Below are 15,016 nucleotides of genomic sequence, written 5' to 3' on the forward strand. Positions count from 1 at the left end.
TTGAGCATCACCTGAGTAGAAAAGGATTGTGGGAAAGGTACTTTGATTTTATTTATTTATTTATTTTATGTAAAATTAGGGACGGGATGGACGTGCCTGAGCCACAAAGTTTTGTGTCTTTTTCGTAAGCACCGGTTAGCTTACAAGTTGTGAGAAGAACCAAAGTGGATGATTGAAGAGAGGTTTTCCACACAAATTTTTATTTATTTTCACGTACGTACGCGAGGTAACTAGGGATAATAGAAGAAGTGGAGGAGTTGCCACTTGGGTGGGGGAGATATATATCACTCGTAGCTTTATCCGAGAATGATAAACCTCGTTGGGCTAATCTTTGGACACGTGTTTGATGAATGGCATGGAGTGAGTATATGCCCATTGGAAGCCAATCCAATCTATATAGGTCGGTGCTGGTGTTGCACTTTCGTCCTGTATCTATCCATTCCTGATCTCTGTAATTTGATCATCGAGCACTCGATATCCTGAACCATGTCGGCCTTTGTAGGAAAGTATACAGGTATTCTTCTCTGTCTCTCTCTCGACTCTCTGTTTGATGAGCCATGCATCGACCATCAAATTAATAACCAGAAGTTGCCTTCTCACGTAAGAATTAAATCTACTGCAATTGAGAAATTAGAAGTAGCTGATTTGCAGCAAATTAAGATTCTTTCCAACTTCTGTTGTTAATATTCTTTGCAACTTGTGTGTGGAGTTTCTTAATATATATAACACAGACCCATTAACGCAAATATATGGAGGGCCGGGTTTAATTTCATGTTCTTGCGCATGCATGCATGCAGAGGAGCTTATCAAGAATGCCAGGTACATTGCCACCCCTGGGAAGGGCATTTTGGCTGCTGACGAGAGCACCGGGACCATTGGCAAGCGTCTAGCCAGCATTAACGTGGAGAACATTGAATCCAACCGCCAAGCCCTGCGCGAGCTCCTCTTCACCTCCCCCAATGCCCTCTCCCGCCTCTCTGGTGTCATACTCTTCGAGGAGACCCTCTACCAAAAAACCTCAGATGGAAAGCCTTTCGTAGAAGTCCTTCAAGAAAACAACGTCGTTCCAGGTATCAAAGTAGACAAGGGCACAGTCGAGCTGGCCGGCACCAATGGCGAAACCACCACTCAAGGCTTTGACTCGCTTGGAGCTCGATGCCAGCAGTACTACAAGGCCGGTGCACGCTTTGCCAAGTGGCGTGCCGTCCTTAAGATTGGCGCTAACGAGCCCTCTGAATTGGCAATCCAACAAAATGCGCAAGGCTTGGCTCGCTATGCCATCATTTGTCAGGAGAATGGACTGGTTCCCATTGTTGAGCCTGAGATTTTAACTGACGGAACTCATGACATTAAGAAATGTGCTGCGGTAACCGAGACTGTGCTTGCAGCAGTTTACAAGGCACTGAATGATCATCATGTTCTCCTCGAAGGCACACTCCTAAAGCCAAACATGGTTACGCCAGGCTCTGATAGCCCAAAGGTACGTATATTAATAATATGCATATATATTATAATATAATTCATTAATATTGTTATTTCAACGATAAATTCCTTCCTAAAATGGACGTATGTATTGGTGCGTGCAAAGGTACCACCCGAGGTGATTGCAGAGTACACAGTCACGGCACTCCACCGAACAGTCCCGGCCGCAGTACCGGGGATTGTGTTCTTGTCGGGTGGACAAAGCGAAGAAGAGGCAACACAAAATCTTAACGCAATGAATAGGTTGGAGGTGCTGAAGCCATGGACTCTATCATTCTCATTTGGGCGAGCATTACAGCAAAGCACGCTCAAGACATGGGCTGGAAAGAAGGAGAATGTGGGGAAAGCTCAGGAGGTATTCTTGGGGAGGTGCGAAGCCAATTCGGAGGCAACTCTTGGAAAGTATAGCGGGGGGAGTGCTGGTGGTTTGGCTTCAGAGAGTTTGTTTGTCAAGGGGTACAAATACTAGCAGAGCCTGGCCTGCCTGACTCATGCATTATCTGCGCGGGGTACGTACGTAGCAGTACTGGTGTTTTTTCAATTTTATTAATATCATCTTCTAATATTTCACTTGAATCTTTCTGATCAGTCTGTTCTCTCTTTAATTACTCATCATGTGCTAATTTTATTACTTTTGGTACATATTCTTCTAATCACTTTTCATATATATATATATATATATATATATATATTGCTCCATGATTAATTGTATTAATGCAATTTCCTAATTCCTTAATTTATTACTTAGTTGATCATATATAGATTGATTACCTGCATTTTATCTGATCATCCTATACCATGACAATGAAATCCTGATCTCTTTCGAATTAATTTCTTGCCTAGATCTCCAAGAAACTAGCTTTAATTTTGCCACAAAAAATAAAATCCCAAAATTAAGATCAAACCCCAAGATCAGGGCTTAAACCTATAACAACGCGCGCGCTCAAAATGTGTGTGCGTGTGTGTATTCTTTGTGCTGTCTGCTGCACTAAAAAAAAAAACACAGAATGAAAGACGTACATGAGTAGTAGCTATAATCTGCTTTTAAATCCTTAATTAATATGATAAACTTCGGTGGCCAGTACTGTTCTCTCTTTCTAATTTGATGATCATATATAACAAAAGCAAGAAGCCCAGGTATATTTATTAATGCAGCAGACGATCTCTCATGATCGATGTATTCAATTGAAATTTCAACATCTTACACACACACACACACACATATATATAACCACCATTCCACATCTTAACCAAACTAATTAATGTAATCAAACCTATATTATATGTATGCATGGGAGCATACGTACTTTGTCCTCGACGATGATCATCAGTGCGTGCAGCCCATGATTAATTTATCGATCGTGTGTTTAAAGCGCTAGCTCCGATTCTTTATTGGCGCTGGGGTTGTCCTCCTCCTTGCAGGAACAACCAGCTGCATGCTTGAAGATCAAACAAGACAATTCCATAAGCTTACGCTTCAACTCGTGAAAATCTTTCAGTGCACCAGTATAGAAATAAAGATTAATTTGCATGCGAAACACAACATCTGCCATACTTATATATATAGTACTATAACATCAACAGAAAAATGAAGAAAAAAAGAAACTACTTTTCTTTAATTTCTCTGTTCGATCTTTTCTTTGTGTTTTTACTACTATATCAGATTCAATGAGTGTATCCTTGGAATATATAGAGGAATATCGTTGATCGATGATCATGCATGCATGGATTAAAGGAATGCATGATGATCTGCTCATGATCATGCATTGTTCATAGCTGCCACGAAGCTTCTGGGAATGTTGATCCATTTGTTTTCATTCCTAGTGGGACGTACTTGATCGAATTGCTTTCATTATTACCTCTTTTTATTTAGTAAATTGATCAAATGCATGATCGATCCTAACTAACTAAGGCCGTGCATTACGCGCATATATTGAAAATCCAACTGCCGCGAGTGACATGTCATTCTCCCTCCACATAAATATTGGACAAATAAATTAGGGTGTTACTTTTTTTTTTTTTTTTTCTCTGAAAGATAAAACCTTTCATTGATACGCTAAAACAGTAGCACAAGAGAAAGAGAAAGCAACATAGTTGAGTTAAAACGATTATTACAAAATTAAAGAAACAGCTATAAAAAGAAAACTGCCGGTGGATCTTTAATTTCTACTGTGAAACTCCAGCATACAATCTGGAAGCTTGATGAGGGGTATATCTTTAAAGAAATTATTTGAAGATGCCCATTGCGCCAAAGTGTATTTTAACAGCTTTCCACCTTTCAAAGCTACTGAGCAAAAGATGAGTATCTCGTCTTGCCTTCAATGGACCAGTCTGATACATGTTGAGTGCCTTGTAGAGCTGAGATTACCACCTGGGAATCTCCTTCAATTTTGATGTTTTTCCATTTTCTTTCTACTGCCATTTTGATGCCAATGAATGCTGCCAAAGCGTCCCCACCATTTGGGTTACAAATAGAAGCAAATTCTGTAATAGAGTCCACTATCTTACCTAAATGATCCCTACCTACTGCAGCGGCTACACTACCAGAAATCCTAACCGCTACATCAAATGAAACCAAAATCTGTCCTATATCTTCCTATGATCTTGAAAAATCTTCAGGGTGTTAGCTACAAACTGATCAATCGGGGAAGGTTGAGATCCATGAGTGATTTGATTTCTATAAAATCACAAGCAATCCATGATGTGCTATTATTGAAACAATAATAGGGTGTTACTTTCTTCTAAGAAGGAGTAGTACTAGGGTGTAATCGGTTCGGTCCGGTTTTGAAGAAATTTTGAAACTGAACCGATATATACTGGTTTTGAAAATTTATGAATCGATACAAACTGATTCATCACCAAAATCGAAACTTTCAGTATTTCTAGTTTCAATCAGGTCCGGTCCGATTTACCATTTATATGTGTAATATTATTTATGTTTAATATTATAATTTTCTTAATGCTAAACGTAATTGTGAGAATTTAGTATTATTATTAACAATTACTAATTTTTTAATGTTCAATTATTGTAGTATAATATAAGTAGTGTCTAACTTATTAGTGAGACTAATAAACTTGAATAATAAAATTAAAATAGTATAATTAGTGTCTAATTATACTAGTATATTAATTTTATGTTATAAGATTAATAGACTTGAATAATATGATTAGAATTTCATGTTATATTAAGTAGAAATAGAGCATATGATATATATAATAATATAAAACTATATATAATATAAAAAATTAAAAATATATATGTACTGGTCCGGTTCGATTTAAATCGATTTTCAAAATATGAAAACTGGTATCGCATCGATTTATGATCGATTTTCATTTTTAAGAACTGGTACCACACTGGATACGGAATCCACTGGTTCAGTCCGGTCAGGTTCGATATAACCGGTTTTCCAATTTTTTTCTTACACCCCTAAGTAGTAGAAATTGAATGTAGATTGAGCAACTGCCATGCATGCATGCCACCAAAGCATGTAGTACGTGTTAGGTTACATGTGGAGCCTGGTTCATGAGTAGAAAAGGCGCATGCAACTCGTGAGTTCGCTTGAGTCTCGTGTGACAGTGGGCTCGAGCGGAATACAAACCCTAGTGTTCGCTCGAGCTCATGTGCTCGACACACCACTTGAGACAATGTTCATTGGTTGTTCGCTCGAGCGTGCTCGACATGCAGCTTGAGTGAAGAACGTAGTTTTTGCCAATTAGGGTTTTTAGGGCCGTTTTGTATAAATATATAATATTTTGATCTCTTACACATGTTTTTCAGCAGTTTCAAAGTGAACAAAGAGAGGCAAAGTGTGATTGCATATTGTGAGAGAGAAAAAGCCCTAGAGTGAGTGAGTGAGTTAAGATTGTATGATTGTAATCTCATTTGAATTAATAAAAATCTTTGCACCTTTGTGGATGTAGACACGCTACCGAACCACGTGAATTGTGTGTATCGTGTGATTGCTTGATTGTTGCTTTTAAATTATTTGTTAATGTTGGTGTGTTTTTCACAACAGTTCATGGTAGGAACTATAAGAACAAAAGGTAAAGTAAAAAATGAAAACGAAATCAATCACATGCGATATGCAAAATTTATGTGTATTTAAGAAGATAAATGATAGTTGCAATTGTGAATGCGTAAGCGCGGTGCAATCATTTCAAAAAAAGTGAATATATACTAGATTTACATGAAAAAAAATTATCTTTTACTAATAGACTTCACTCTTTTTCAAAGCGGCTGCATAGCACTTGCGTACTCTACGACTACATATAACATTACTCATTTAAAAAATGCCGATAGTAGTACATTAGCATTGAGTTGATTAGAACTAGCACTCGATCGAGCTGGCGTTAAATTCCCAGTGTGGATCAAAATTTTGTTATATATAAGAATTGAAAGTGCTAAATCATCATAATATATAATAATTAAGTAATTATAAAATTAAGAATGAGCCTCATGTAATTCATAGCCATTTGATTATATGTTTTGTTTTTTTTAAAAAGTATCTATATTCTTAAGCCCGTTTAGATTAAGAGATGAGATGATTTTAGATAAGTTGAATATAATATTGTTAGAATATTATTTTTTAATATTATTATTATTTTGAGATTTGAAAAAAATGAATTGTTTATTATATTTTATGTAAAAATTTAAAAAAATTATAACAATGAAATGAGATGAGATGAGTTGAGATCAATTTTCAATTTAAACGAGATCTTATTTGATTATATATTAATTATTAACTAGATAGTCATGATCAATAGGTGAAAGTTGTTATAGTGCTTGGAAGGAAGGAACTTATAATAATGTAGAACATATGGTATTCATGATATGAAAACTCTACGGATCTATATGTCTCTATGGCTCCCAACCAATGAAAGAAAAGATGAACCGACCCTATATTGAATGAAAAGCTAGGTCGGTCCACCTTGTTTGGTTTCCCACTACCCCCATCTTGTTTTTTTTTTGGGTAAGCATTCATCATCTGTGGCTGCCACTTGATCCTAGTGACGTACGGTTGGATATATAATATTACAACAACCTACCATTCCAACTTTAATTATTCCCTTTCCTAGCTAGGTAGGTAGGTTGGATATTAACTACCTAACTACCTATGTACATGATCTTTAACTAGCCCCACTCATGATCATCTAGACTAGTACATTACTACTACTTTATATATGGTACTTTTTGCAGATAACGACAACTTTAATTAAGCAATAATCATAGATCGATCATCGAATAAATGAAATAAATATTTTGTGGAAACCAAAAAAAAAAAAAAAGAAAACCAGAGATTCATCATGCTCATCTTATTCTCCGATCGATAAAATTAGTTGAGTTTGCATTTCCCAAGAGAAATGGGTATTAAAGAAATAGAAGATTGGCATGGGGCGCAATATCGCTACAGATGATGGTCGACCATGCAGTAGTAGTAGTGCTGGGCTGCACCCATGCTGTGAGTGGGTGGACCAACATGCATCTACCCGCCCTGCCTGCCATCCTCCCAATTAATTCTAATTCCTATCTATTAGTAATTAGAGTGTGATCTCTAAGATATATAACATTTCATTCATTCTTTGTAGAGAAATGAAAGTAGGCGAAGGGATCTCTTAATTGCAAAGCAAATTATAAAATATATAAGAATCTTTTCATTCCTATGGCTATTAGGTTGTGTTTGAATGTTGAAGTGAGTTGAGTTGAGATGATAAAATATTGTTAGAATATTATTTTTTAATATTATTATTATTTTAATATTTAAAAAAATTGAATTATTTATTATATTTTGTATTAAAATTTAAAAAAATTATAATGATGAGTTGAAATGAGTTGAGATAGGTTAATGATCCAAACGAAGCGTGTGATTAGATAGATAGATAGATAGATTCCTTTCTAATTCTCGGGTTGCTTATAGTTGAAGATCCCCCACCCCCACTGCCACTCATATACGTCCTCACTCTTATTATTAGATTGAGAAAGCAATCAAACCAACATTCCAATCACTATTACTACCCATCTACTAGCATTTTAAGTTTTGTTTTATATTTTTTATCATTTTCTTTTAAATATTTTTTTAACATCCTTGATCACTAAGAAAAAATTAAAAAAAAATTAAAAACAAAAAGAATAGTAAATGGATAATAGTTAAATAGTAACCTTATCATTTATATATATATATATATATATATATATATATATATATCCCCTTTAACTTAAAGTGGCTATCTAACGTGAACAGTAATAAACAGTGATTACTGTTTACGTTAAAGTGTAATAAATAGTAATTACTATTCACGGTAAAAGCAACAGTATTAAACAATGATTACTATTTGCGTTAAAACCAATAATGAACAGTGATTACTTTTCAAGAATCACCGTTCATGTTAAAAGCCAATAATAATGAACAGTGATTAGAAAAATTAAGATTTGAAACTTTAAATCTCAACCCTTGAAACTCCAGAATTGATCCAACAGTAGAGGTTAAAACATTAAAAATAAACAAACTTAAAATAGATTATTAAAATATCAATTCAATTTTAATTTATAAAATACTAATATTTTATCATTAAATAAAAAATAGAGTTTTGTTAAATATTTTTAAGAGAATAAAATCATATAAATAATTATAATTTTTAATATAATTTAAATCTCATTATATTTTTAATTAACTAAAATCATTTAGATAAAATGATTGTTTTAGTACTCCCTGAGTCATTGAGTTGTATGGTTAAATTCTACAATTCATATATTTTGTTAAGAAAACTATTGCTAGAATATCCAAAATCTTTTAATTTTCATATTACTCATATTATTGTAACATTTTGTTATCATTATGATGCTTGTTAAAATTTATTTTTCTACTCTTCCACATTAAATTATTGACTAATTAATTTTATTTTAAAAAAATTTTATTTTTACATTTTGTAGATATTAGTCACTAGGAATTGCACGTCACTCAGTGTGTGTATATATATTGTCCATTACTATTCCCCAGTCTTCCCCCAACCCCAGCCCCAAATTCCCTCAATGTGGGTGTAAGCCAACATTACCTCCACCACCACTACTCCAACACAGACAAAAACTCACGCCATCACCATCAATGGCGTAAAGCAACGCCAACTCCAAAAATCCTTGCGTGCACCAAACCATGATATATAGGAATTTATTGAAAAAAAGCAAAATTTAAAGAAAATGGAACTTTAACCCAGCAACTGTCAACACTAGTTTCTAAATACACACTGGTCGAAGCTAGGAGAAAAGAATGTCCAAGTGTTTAGTTTCTTCCAGGTTATGTTAATTGATAACTGAATTCGGAAGAATTAAACCTGGGAAATCCCGGAGAGTTGTTGTTGCAAGGTATTTTCAATTGCATCCATGAGATCACTGTTGCACTTGCTTTCGCTAGGATGAGCGATTCTTCCGCTTATAGAGTTGAAACCACGTCCCGTCTCGCACAATGGAGGATCGACAACTTGGCTTCCTGCTCCTACCACAAGTCCGGTCCTTTCAAGATGGGCAACTGGAACTGGTAAAACTCAAAAACAATCCTCCTGTACCTATGTTTTGGCATCATCATGCTTTCAATTGGATTGAAGGTGCTTACATGAAGCCGACACTTTTACCTGTCTTTTATAAGCATGTTCTCGATCGACTCTCGAGAAGATGAAAGTGAAATCATCTTTGGGACAGAGTGAGTTTTAATTTTAATTTTTGGTTTGTGTTTGTATTGAAGGCATTTATCTGTGGAAAAGCATCGCTTGTTGTATGTTAAGTTATACCCTGAGATATCGAATATAACAAAAGATAATCCCCCGATTGCATCTTTCATCGTCCGAGTGGTCACTTCTGTTGGAGATCGCAGGACGACCTTCACTCATCCAGGTAACAACGATCATGGTTTCTTTTTTTGCATTTGCAAATAGGAAAAGCTTCGAGGATGATGCCCTTTGGCGCCTTCATTTATCAACCAAAATGCATTTGGACTCAGGATTGGTGCATTAGAATTTAGTGTTTGTCTTTTCTCTTTTTCTTTCTCGGGGAATTAGAAAATTAAGACTTTTTTGATATCATGGTATGTTTTTGACCCAGTAAAAGCCCATATATTATGCATTGGAACATAGTCAGAACAGGTAACTGTGTCTTCTATGCATGCAGAGATAACAGACAAGCAGCTCAAGAATAACGACGATTTTGTCTGGGCAATAGAGGTTCCATTAGCTGGGAAATTTATCATCGATATTGAATTCCTTGACTTAAAGATTGCATCTTCAGACGTAAGCATCTATTTGCCTCTTTTTTTTTTAGTTTAACTACCATTCTACTCTACTGATTGAAAAGCATAATTATCCTAAAAGAAAGTGACCATAAATTTACTCTAGAAAATTTTCCTGGATCGGAGAATGATGGCTGTGTAAATGAATGTACAGGGTCGACAACCTTGCTCTATTTGGGCTGACAGACTCACGGAGAAACGATCCAATGCGACAGCTCTTGCATCTCTTGGTCAGATGTTGACAGACGACATCCATACAGATATTAGAATGAATGCCTCTGGTGGAAGCATTGGAGCCCATCGTGCTGTTATTGGTGCAAGATCCCCTGTTTTCCACAGCATGTTCTCTCATAACTTGAAGGAGAGAAAAATGTCTTCCATAGATATACCTGACATGTCAATCGATGCTTGCCGAGCTTTTCTCAATTACATATATGGGGACATTGAACATGAAGATTTTCTCAAGCAACGGCTGGCACTTGTTCGTGCAGCGGATAAATATGATATTTCCGACTTAAAAGAGGCTTGCCATGAGAGTCTTGTAGAAGACATTGATGCAAAAAATGTACTTGAGAGACTTCAGAATGCATATCTATATGAATTGCCAAAATTGAAGACCAGCTGCATGCGATATCTTGTGAGGTTTGGTAAGATATTTGACATACAAGAAGATTTCAATTCTTTATTGCAGTGTGCAGATAGGGACCTGATAGCTGATATCTTCCATGAAGTTCTAGATGCCTGGAAAGGTTTCTGAAACCCTGCCTGCCAACAAAAGATAAGGAGAAGAACAAGTGTGTTAAGTCTGTGTATTTAGTTGTTGGGAAAATCTGGAGTGGATGGAATTAATTATACATAAAAGGAATGTTTTAACTCGATGGGAGAGGAACACATTCTTTAATATTATTCATAAAATGAAATGCAATTAATTCATTTGTTGCTGTAAACTTAGATTTAAAGATGTTCTGATTATTTTAGAAGCACAGATTGTTTCCGGGGGAGTTCTGCTAGCTCTTACCTACCACAGTACAGTAGGTTCGTAATGCATGCATCGAATTGGACTGGCTACACATGACTATATTGAACACTCAGAATCCATCGGCTATACATCACCACCAGCCTTATCATCTTAACATTATCCTAGGCTTGTGTAACTACTTTACGTTTCATACTTATCTCATGTAAACTCTTGTAACAAACTATTATATATATACAATACACGGTAGCTACTCTACATAATGGTAGAATTGATTTTCCAAATTTAATTCTTTATGGTATCAGAGAATTTCCTCTGACTCACGTCTTCCTCGATCCTATGGCCGCTGACTCAAAACACCTCAGCCATATCAACCACCAACCCCATCACACCTTCTACCCCACCTACTGTCAGCCTTCATCATGTTGTCACCATTCGCCTTACCAAGGATAACTATCTTCTATGGAAATCTCATATGGTTCCCTACTTTCGAGGCCAAAAGGTTTTTGGCTATATTGATGGCAACATTCCCTGCCTAGCCCAGTTCTTGCCTTCTACTACCTCCGAATCTGCACTCAATCCCGCTTATACTCAATGGGTGGATCAAGACCAAGTCATTCTTAGCTCTTCACTTTATTCTCTATCTGAGGACATTATGGCAACAATGGTTGGCCTCACCACCTCTCATGCGGTTTGGACGTCCGTTGAGAAGTTTTTCTCTACCAACACACGTGCTCGGGTGATGACCACTCGACTTCAACTGGCAGCTCTCAAGAAAGGCAGCAACTCAATTTCTAAATACTATCATAAGGTCAAGTCCTACTCGGACTCTCTTACCACTGCTGGACAACCTCTGAATGACCTTGAGTACACCTACTACCTCTTGGGAGGCCTTGACTCATCTTATGAGTCCCTTGTTACCTCTATTCTCACTCGTGTGGATCCCATGCCTGCAGATGAGATTTACGGTCATCTTCTTACTCATGAGTTGCGCCTTCAACGACAACAATCAACTGTAGATATGGCAGTTAGCTCTGCCAATGTTGCCACTCGTGGTGACTTTTCTCGTGGTCCTCCATCTTCAAATTCTCCCTTTCATAACAATTCGGCCTTATCCTCATGACCAGCTGCCTTCCTCTCTCCGGATCATTCAAAATTCAACTCACTCGTATCTCACTCTACCTCATCCACTACCAAGTCCCCTACTCCCATTCGGTGACTACCCCCTCCTAGTCTTGACGTGGTGCTCTCACCCACTCCTTAAGCTCATCCAATGACCACACGCTCGCAAGTTGGCATCTTTAAACTGAAACAATTTTCTGATGGGACCATAAAGTACCCTCTTGTTCCTCAAAGTCCAGGTATGAATGTTGTGGGAAACAAGTGGGTGTTTCGGTTCAAACTCAACTTTGATGGGACTCGCAATTGGCGCAAAGCTCGCCTTGTTGACAAGGGCTATCATCAACAACCGGGTATTGACTACTTTGACACCTTCAGTCCAGTAGTCAAACCCGCCACCATTAGGACGTTTCTCTCCCATGATGTCCCTCATGGCTGGCCCCTTCACCAAATCGATGTGAACAATGCCTTCCTCCATGGCCTCCTATCTGAGGAAATTTATATGGCTCAACCGCCTGGTTATGTCCACCCAAAGCTTTTCGACTATGTTTGTCATTTGCATAAGGCAATTTATGGCCTGAAACAAGCACTTCGCACCTGGTATTCTCATATTTATGAGAAACTTATCTCCCTTGGTTTTTTTTTTATTCCAAATCGGATTCCTCTCTTTTTATTTATCATCAAGGTGGCGTTTTCCTATTTGTCCTTGTTTATGTTGACAACATTATCATCACTTCCTCGCATGCAAGCTCTGTGGAATCTTTCATCCGAGCCTTAAATCATGTTTTTTCTCTCAAGAACCTTGGTGAACTCAATTATTTTCTAAAAGTGGAAGCTACCAAAGTTCCGAATGGTCTCTTTTTATATCAGCGCAAGTACATTTTTAATTTATTGGAGAGAACAAAGATGTTCGAAGCCAAACCGGTCTCCTTGCCTATGTCTACATCCACCTCCCTTTCCAAGTTTGATAGCACCTCCTTTGATGATCCTCATCTATATCGGAGCACTGTTGGCTCCTTACAATATCTATCCCTAACGAGACTAGATATTTCCTTTGCCATCAACAAAGTTTGTCAATACATGCCTCATCCCTCCATTTCTCATTGGGCAACCGTTAAACAAATCCTACGCTATCTCAAGAATACCATTGATCATGGTCTCCTTCTACGTCGTGGATCCACCTCTCAGCTCTCTATCTATTCCAATGACAACTGGACTGGTTGTGTCGATGATTGCAAATGCACAGGTGCCTACTGTGTTTTCCTCGGCCCAAATATTATCTCTTGGAGCTCCAAGAAACAACCTATAGTTGCTAGATCCAATACCGAGTAGGGGTGAAAATCGACCCTTTCAGTGCGATTTTTGGGCAAAACCGATGCCGACTGATGAGAGAAAAAGGGGAGGAGCAACTGACTGTAACCGGTCGATGAGGAGTGGTAAAACCGGCCGGCATAGTTTCGGCCTGTTGCCATCGGTTCATCGGCGTGAACATCAATTCCCATGAGTCATATAAATTTCTCAACACTCAATAATACAGATTCAACAATAGACATCAACTATACAAATCCAAACAATAAACATCAACTATCCCATGAGAGAGAGAGAGAGAGAGAGAGAAAGAGATGAAAGGGAGATGAGAGACTTGAGATAGAGGCTTTGAGAGCCCGAGAGGGAGATGGCATCGCCGCATCGGAGAGGAAATGGCATCACCATCAGAGAGGGATATGGTATCGCCGCATCGGAGAGGGAGGCTTGGGGGGGTGGCTACTGCTGGGGAGAAACTGAGAATGAAGGAAAAATTTCGAAGGAAGAATGAGGAAGAAGGGCTCGTCAGGGGTCTTTTACCTTAATTCAAAACGGGCCATTACGTTTATACTTTTTTTTTTACAACCTGAGTCCCCAAAATGACGTTGTTTCACTTATTTAAGTGAAACGACATTGTTTCATATACATATATTTGAAAAAAAAAAAACATGTTGATGTTGGCCAATTCAGCAGTTTTTCCCTGGGTCGAACTGGGACCGAACCAGCTGATGTTAGTTTTGCTTAATTCCTGCTGTCAGCCAACCGGTTCTCTGCTAGTTTTGGCCGGTTCCGTGCTCTAGCGGCCAGTTTGAATCGGTGCCGGCCGGTTTTCTTGGTTCCTTTACAACCCTAGTACTGAGGCTGAATATAAAACTGTCGCCAATGCCACTGCCGAGTCCATCTGGGTTCAGTCCCTCCTACGTGAGATGAGTATCTCTCTCTCTCATCCACCCACTAATTGGTGTGATAATGTGGGTGCTACGTATGTCACGGTGAATCCGGTGTTTCATGCGTGCACGAAGCATATCGAGATTGACTATCATTTTGTCTGAGAACAAGTTAAGCGCAAGGCATTAGACGTCTGCTTCATCTCCAACAAAGATCAGCTTGTCGATGTCTTCACAAAGCTGCTACCTTCTCAATGTTTTAGCTTTCTCAGGAGCAAGCTCAACGTCCTTCCAGTACCGTTCAGCTTGAGGGGGGATATTGAACACTCAGAGTCCATCAACCATACATCATCACCAGCCTTATCATCTTAACATTATCCTAGGCTTGTGTAACTACTTTAAGTTTCATACTTACCTTATGTAAACTCTTGTAACAAACTATTATATATATACAATACACAGCAGCTACTCTACATTATGGTAGAGTTGATTTTCCAGATTTAATTGTAAGACTCAGTTGCTGCCAGGCCCTGGCCCAAACCCAACTCCCTTTTAAGGAGCAATACGTTGTCATGGACAGGTAAGGTCTTTTTTTTTTTTTGTTTTCTTTTTCCTCTACCTATAGCTTCTCTTTTCCCCTTATTAGTTTCTGAAATTTTGAAAACTTTTTTTGCTCATTAGCCCCTTTTCCTGCATCTTATCTCCCACGAAATCCCACTTCTCCCTAATCCCTTTCAGTTACTCAAGTTCCGTATTTTTCCTTTAGCCTCACGCTCTCTCTCAATCTCCTGCATTTTTCAGAGTGTGTTGGTGCTGCGTTTTTGGGTGAAAGTCTAGATTGGGTCCGAAGCTCCTCACATCGGTAAGGTTCCATCCTCTCTCTCTTTCTCTCTCTCTCGTTCTCTCTCTCTTCCTGAATCCCATGATCTCATCGATTTCTTCCGTCACTTTGTATTTTATTTTTTTCCTTA

At 37.8% G+C, this 15,016-nt stretch overlaps 2 protein-coding genes and 1 long non-coding RNA gene across 3 annotated transcripts; 2 read left to right on the forward strand and 1 right to left on the reverse strand.

Moving 5' to 3' along the window:
• The first annotated feature begins 353 nt into the window (after positions 1 to 353).
• Positions 354 to 2,218, forward strand: LOC121236526 (fructose-bisphosphate aldolase, cytoplasmic isozyme 1). Its single transcript, XM_041132976.1, has 4 exons — positions 354 to 514; positions 798 to 1,480; positions 1,589 to 1,976; positions 2,057 to 2,218. Exons 1-3 carry the CDS (start codon positions 487 to 489, stop codon positions 1,949 to 1,951), a joined length of 1,074 nt encoding a protein of 357 aa, XP_040988910.1. The 5' UTR covers positions 354 to 486; the 3' UTR covers positions 1,952 to 1,976; positions 2,057 to 2,218.
• Positions 2,219 to 8,482: 6,264 nt separating this feature from the next.
• Positions 8,483 to 11,290, forward strand: LOC121237964 (BTB/POZ domain-containing protein At1g55760-like). The gene is made up of 4 exons (XM_041134899.1): positions 8,483 to 9,014; positions 9,219 to 9,367; positions 9,641 to 9,759; positions 9,913 to 11,290. The coding sequence occupies exons 1-4, from the start codon at positions 8,893 to 8,895 to the stop codon at positions 10,513 to 10,515; spliced, it is 993 nt and encodes a 330-aa protein (XP_040990833.1). The 5' UTR covers positions 8,483 to 8,892; the 3' UTR covers positions 10,516 to 11,290.
• LOC121237965 lies at positions 11,226 to 14,553 on the reverse strand. The gene is made up of 2 exons (XR_005935020.1): positions 14,472 to 14,553; positions 11,226 to 11,303 (listed from the first exon to the last, which is right to left on the reverse strand). It is a non-coding gene; the product is annotated as an uncharacterized LOC121237965 (long non-coding RNA).
• Positions 14,554 to 15,016: the final 463 nt, after the last annotated feature.

Source organism: Juglans microcarpa x Juglans regia, chromosome 6S, assembly GCF_004785595.1.
Source record: "Juglans microcarpa x Juglans regia isolate MS1-56 chromosome 6S, Jm3101_v1.0, whole genome shotgun sequence".
NCBI classification, from domain to species: Eukaryota; Viridiplantae; Streptophyta; class Magnoliopsida; order Fagales; family Juglandaceae; genus Juglans; species Juglans microcarpa x Juglans regia.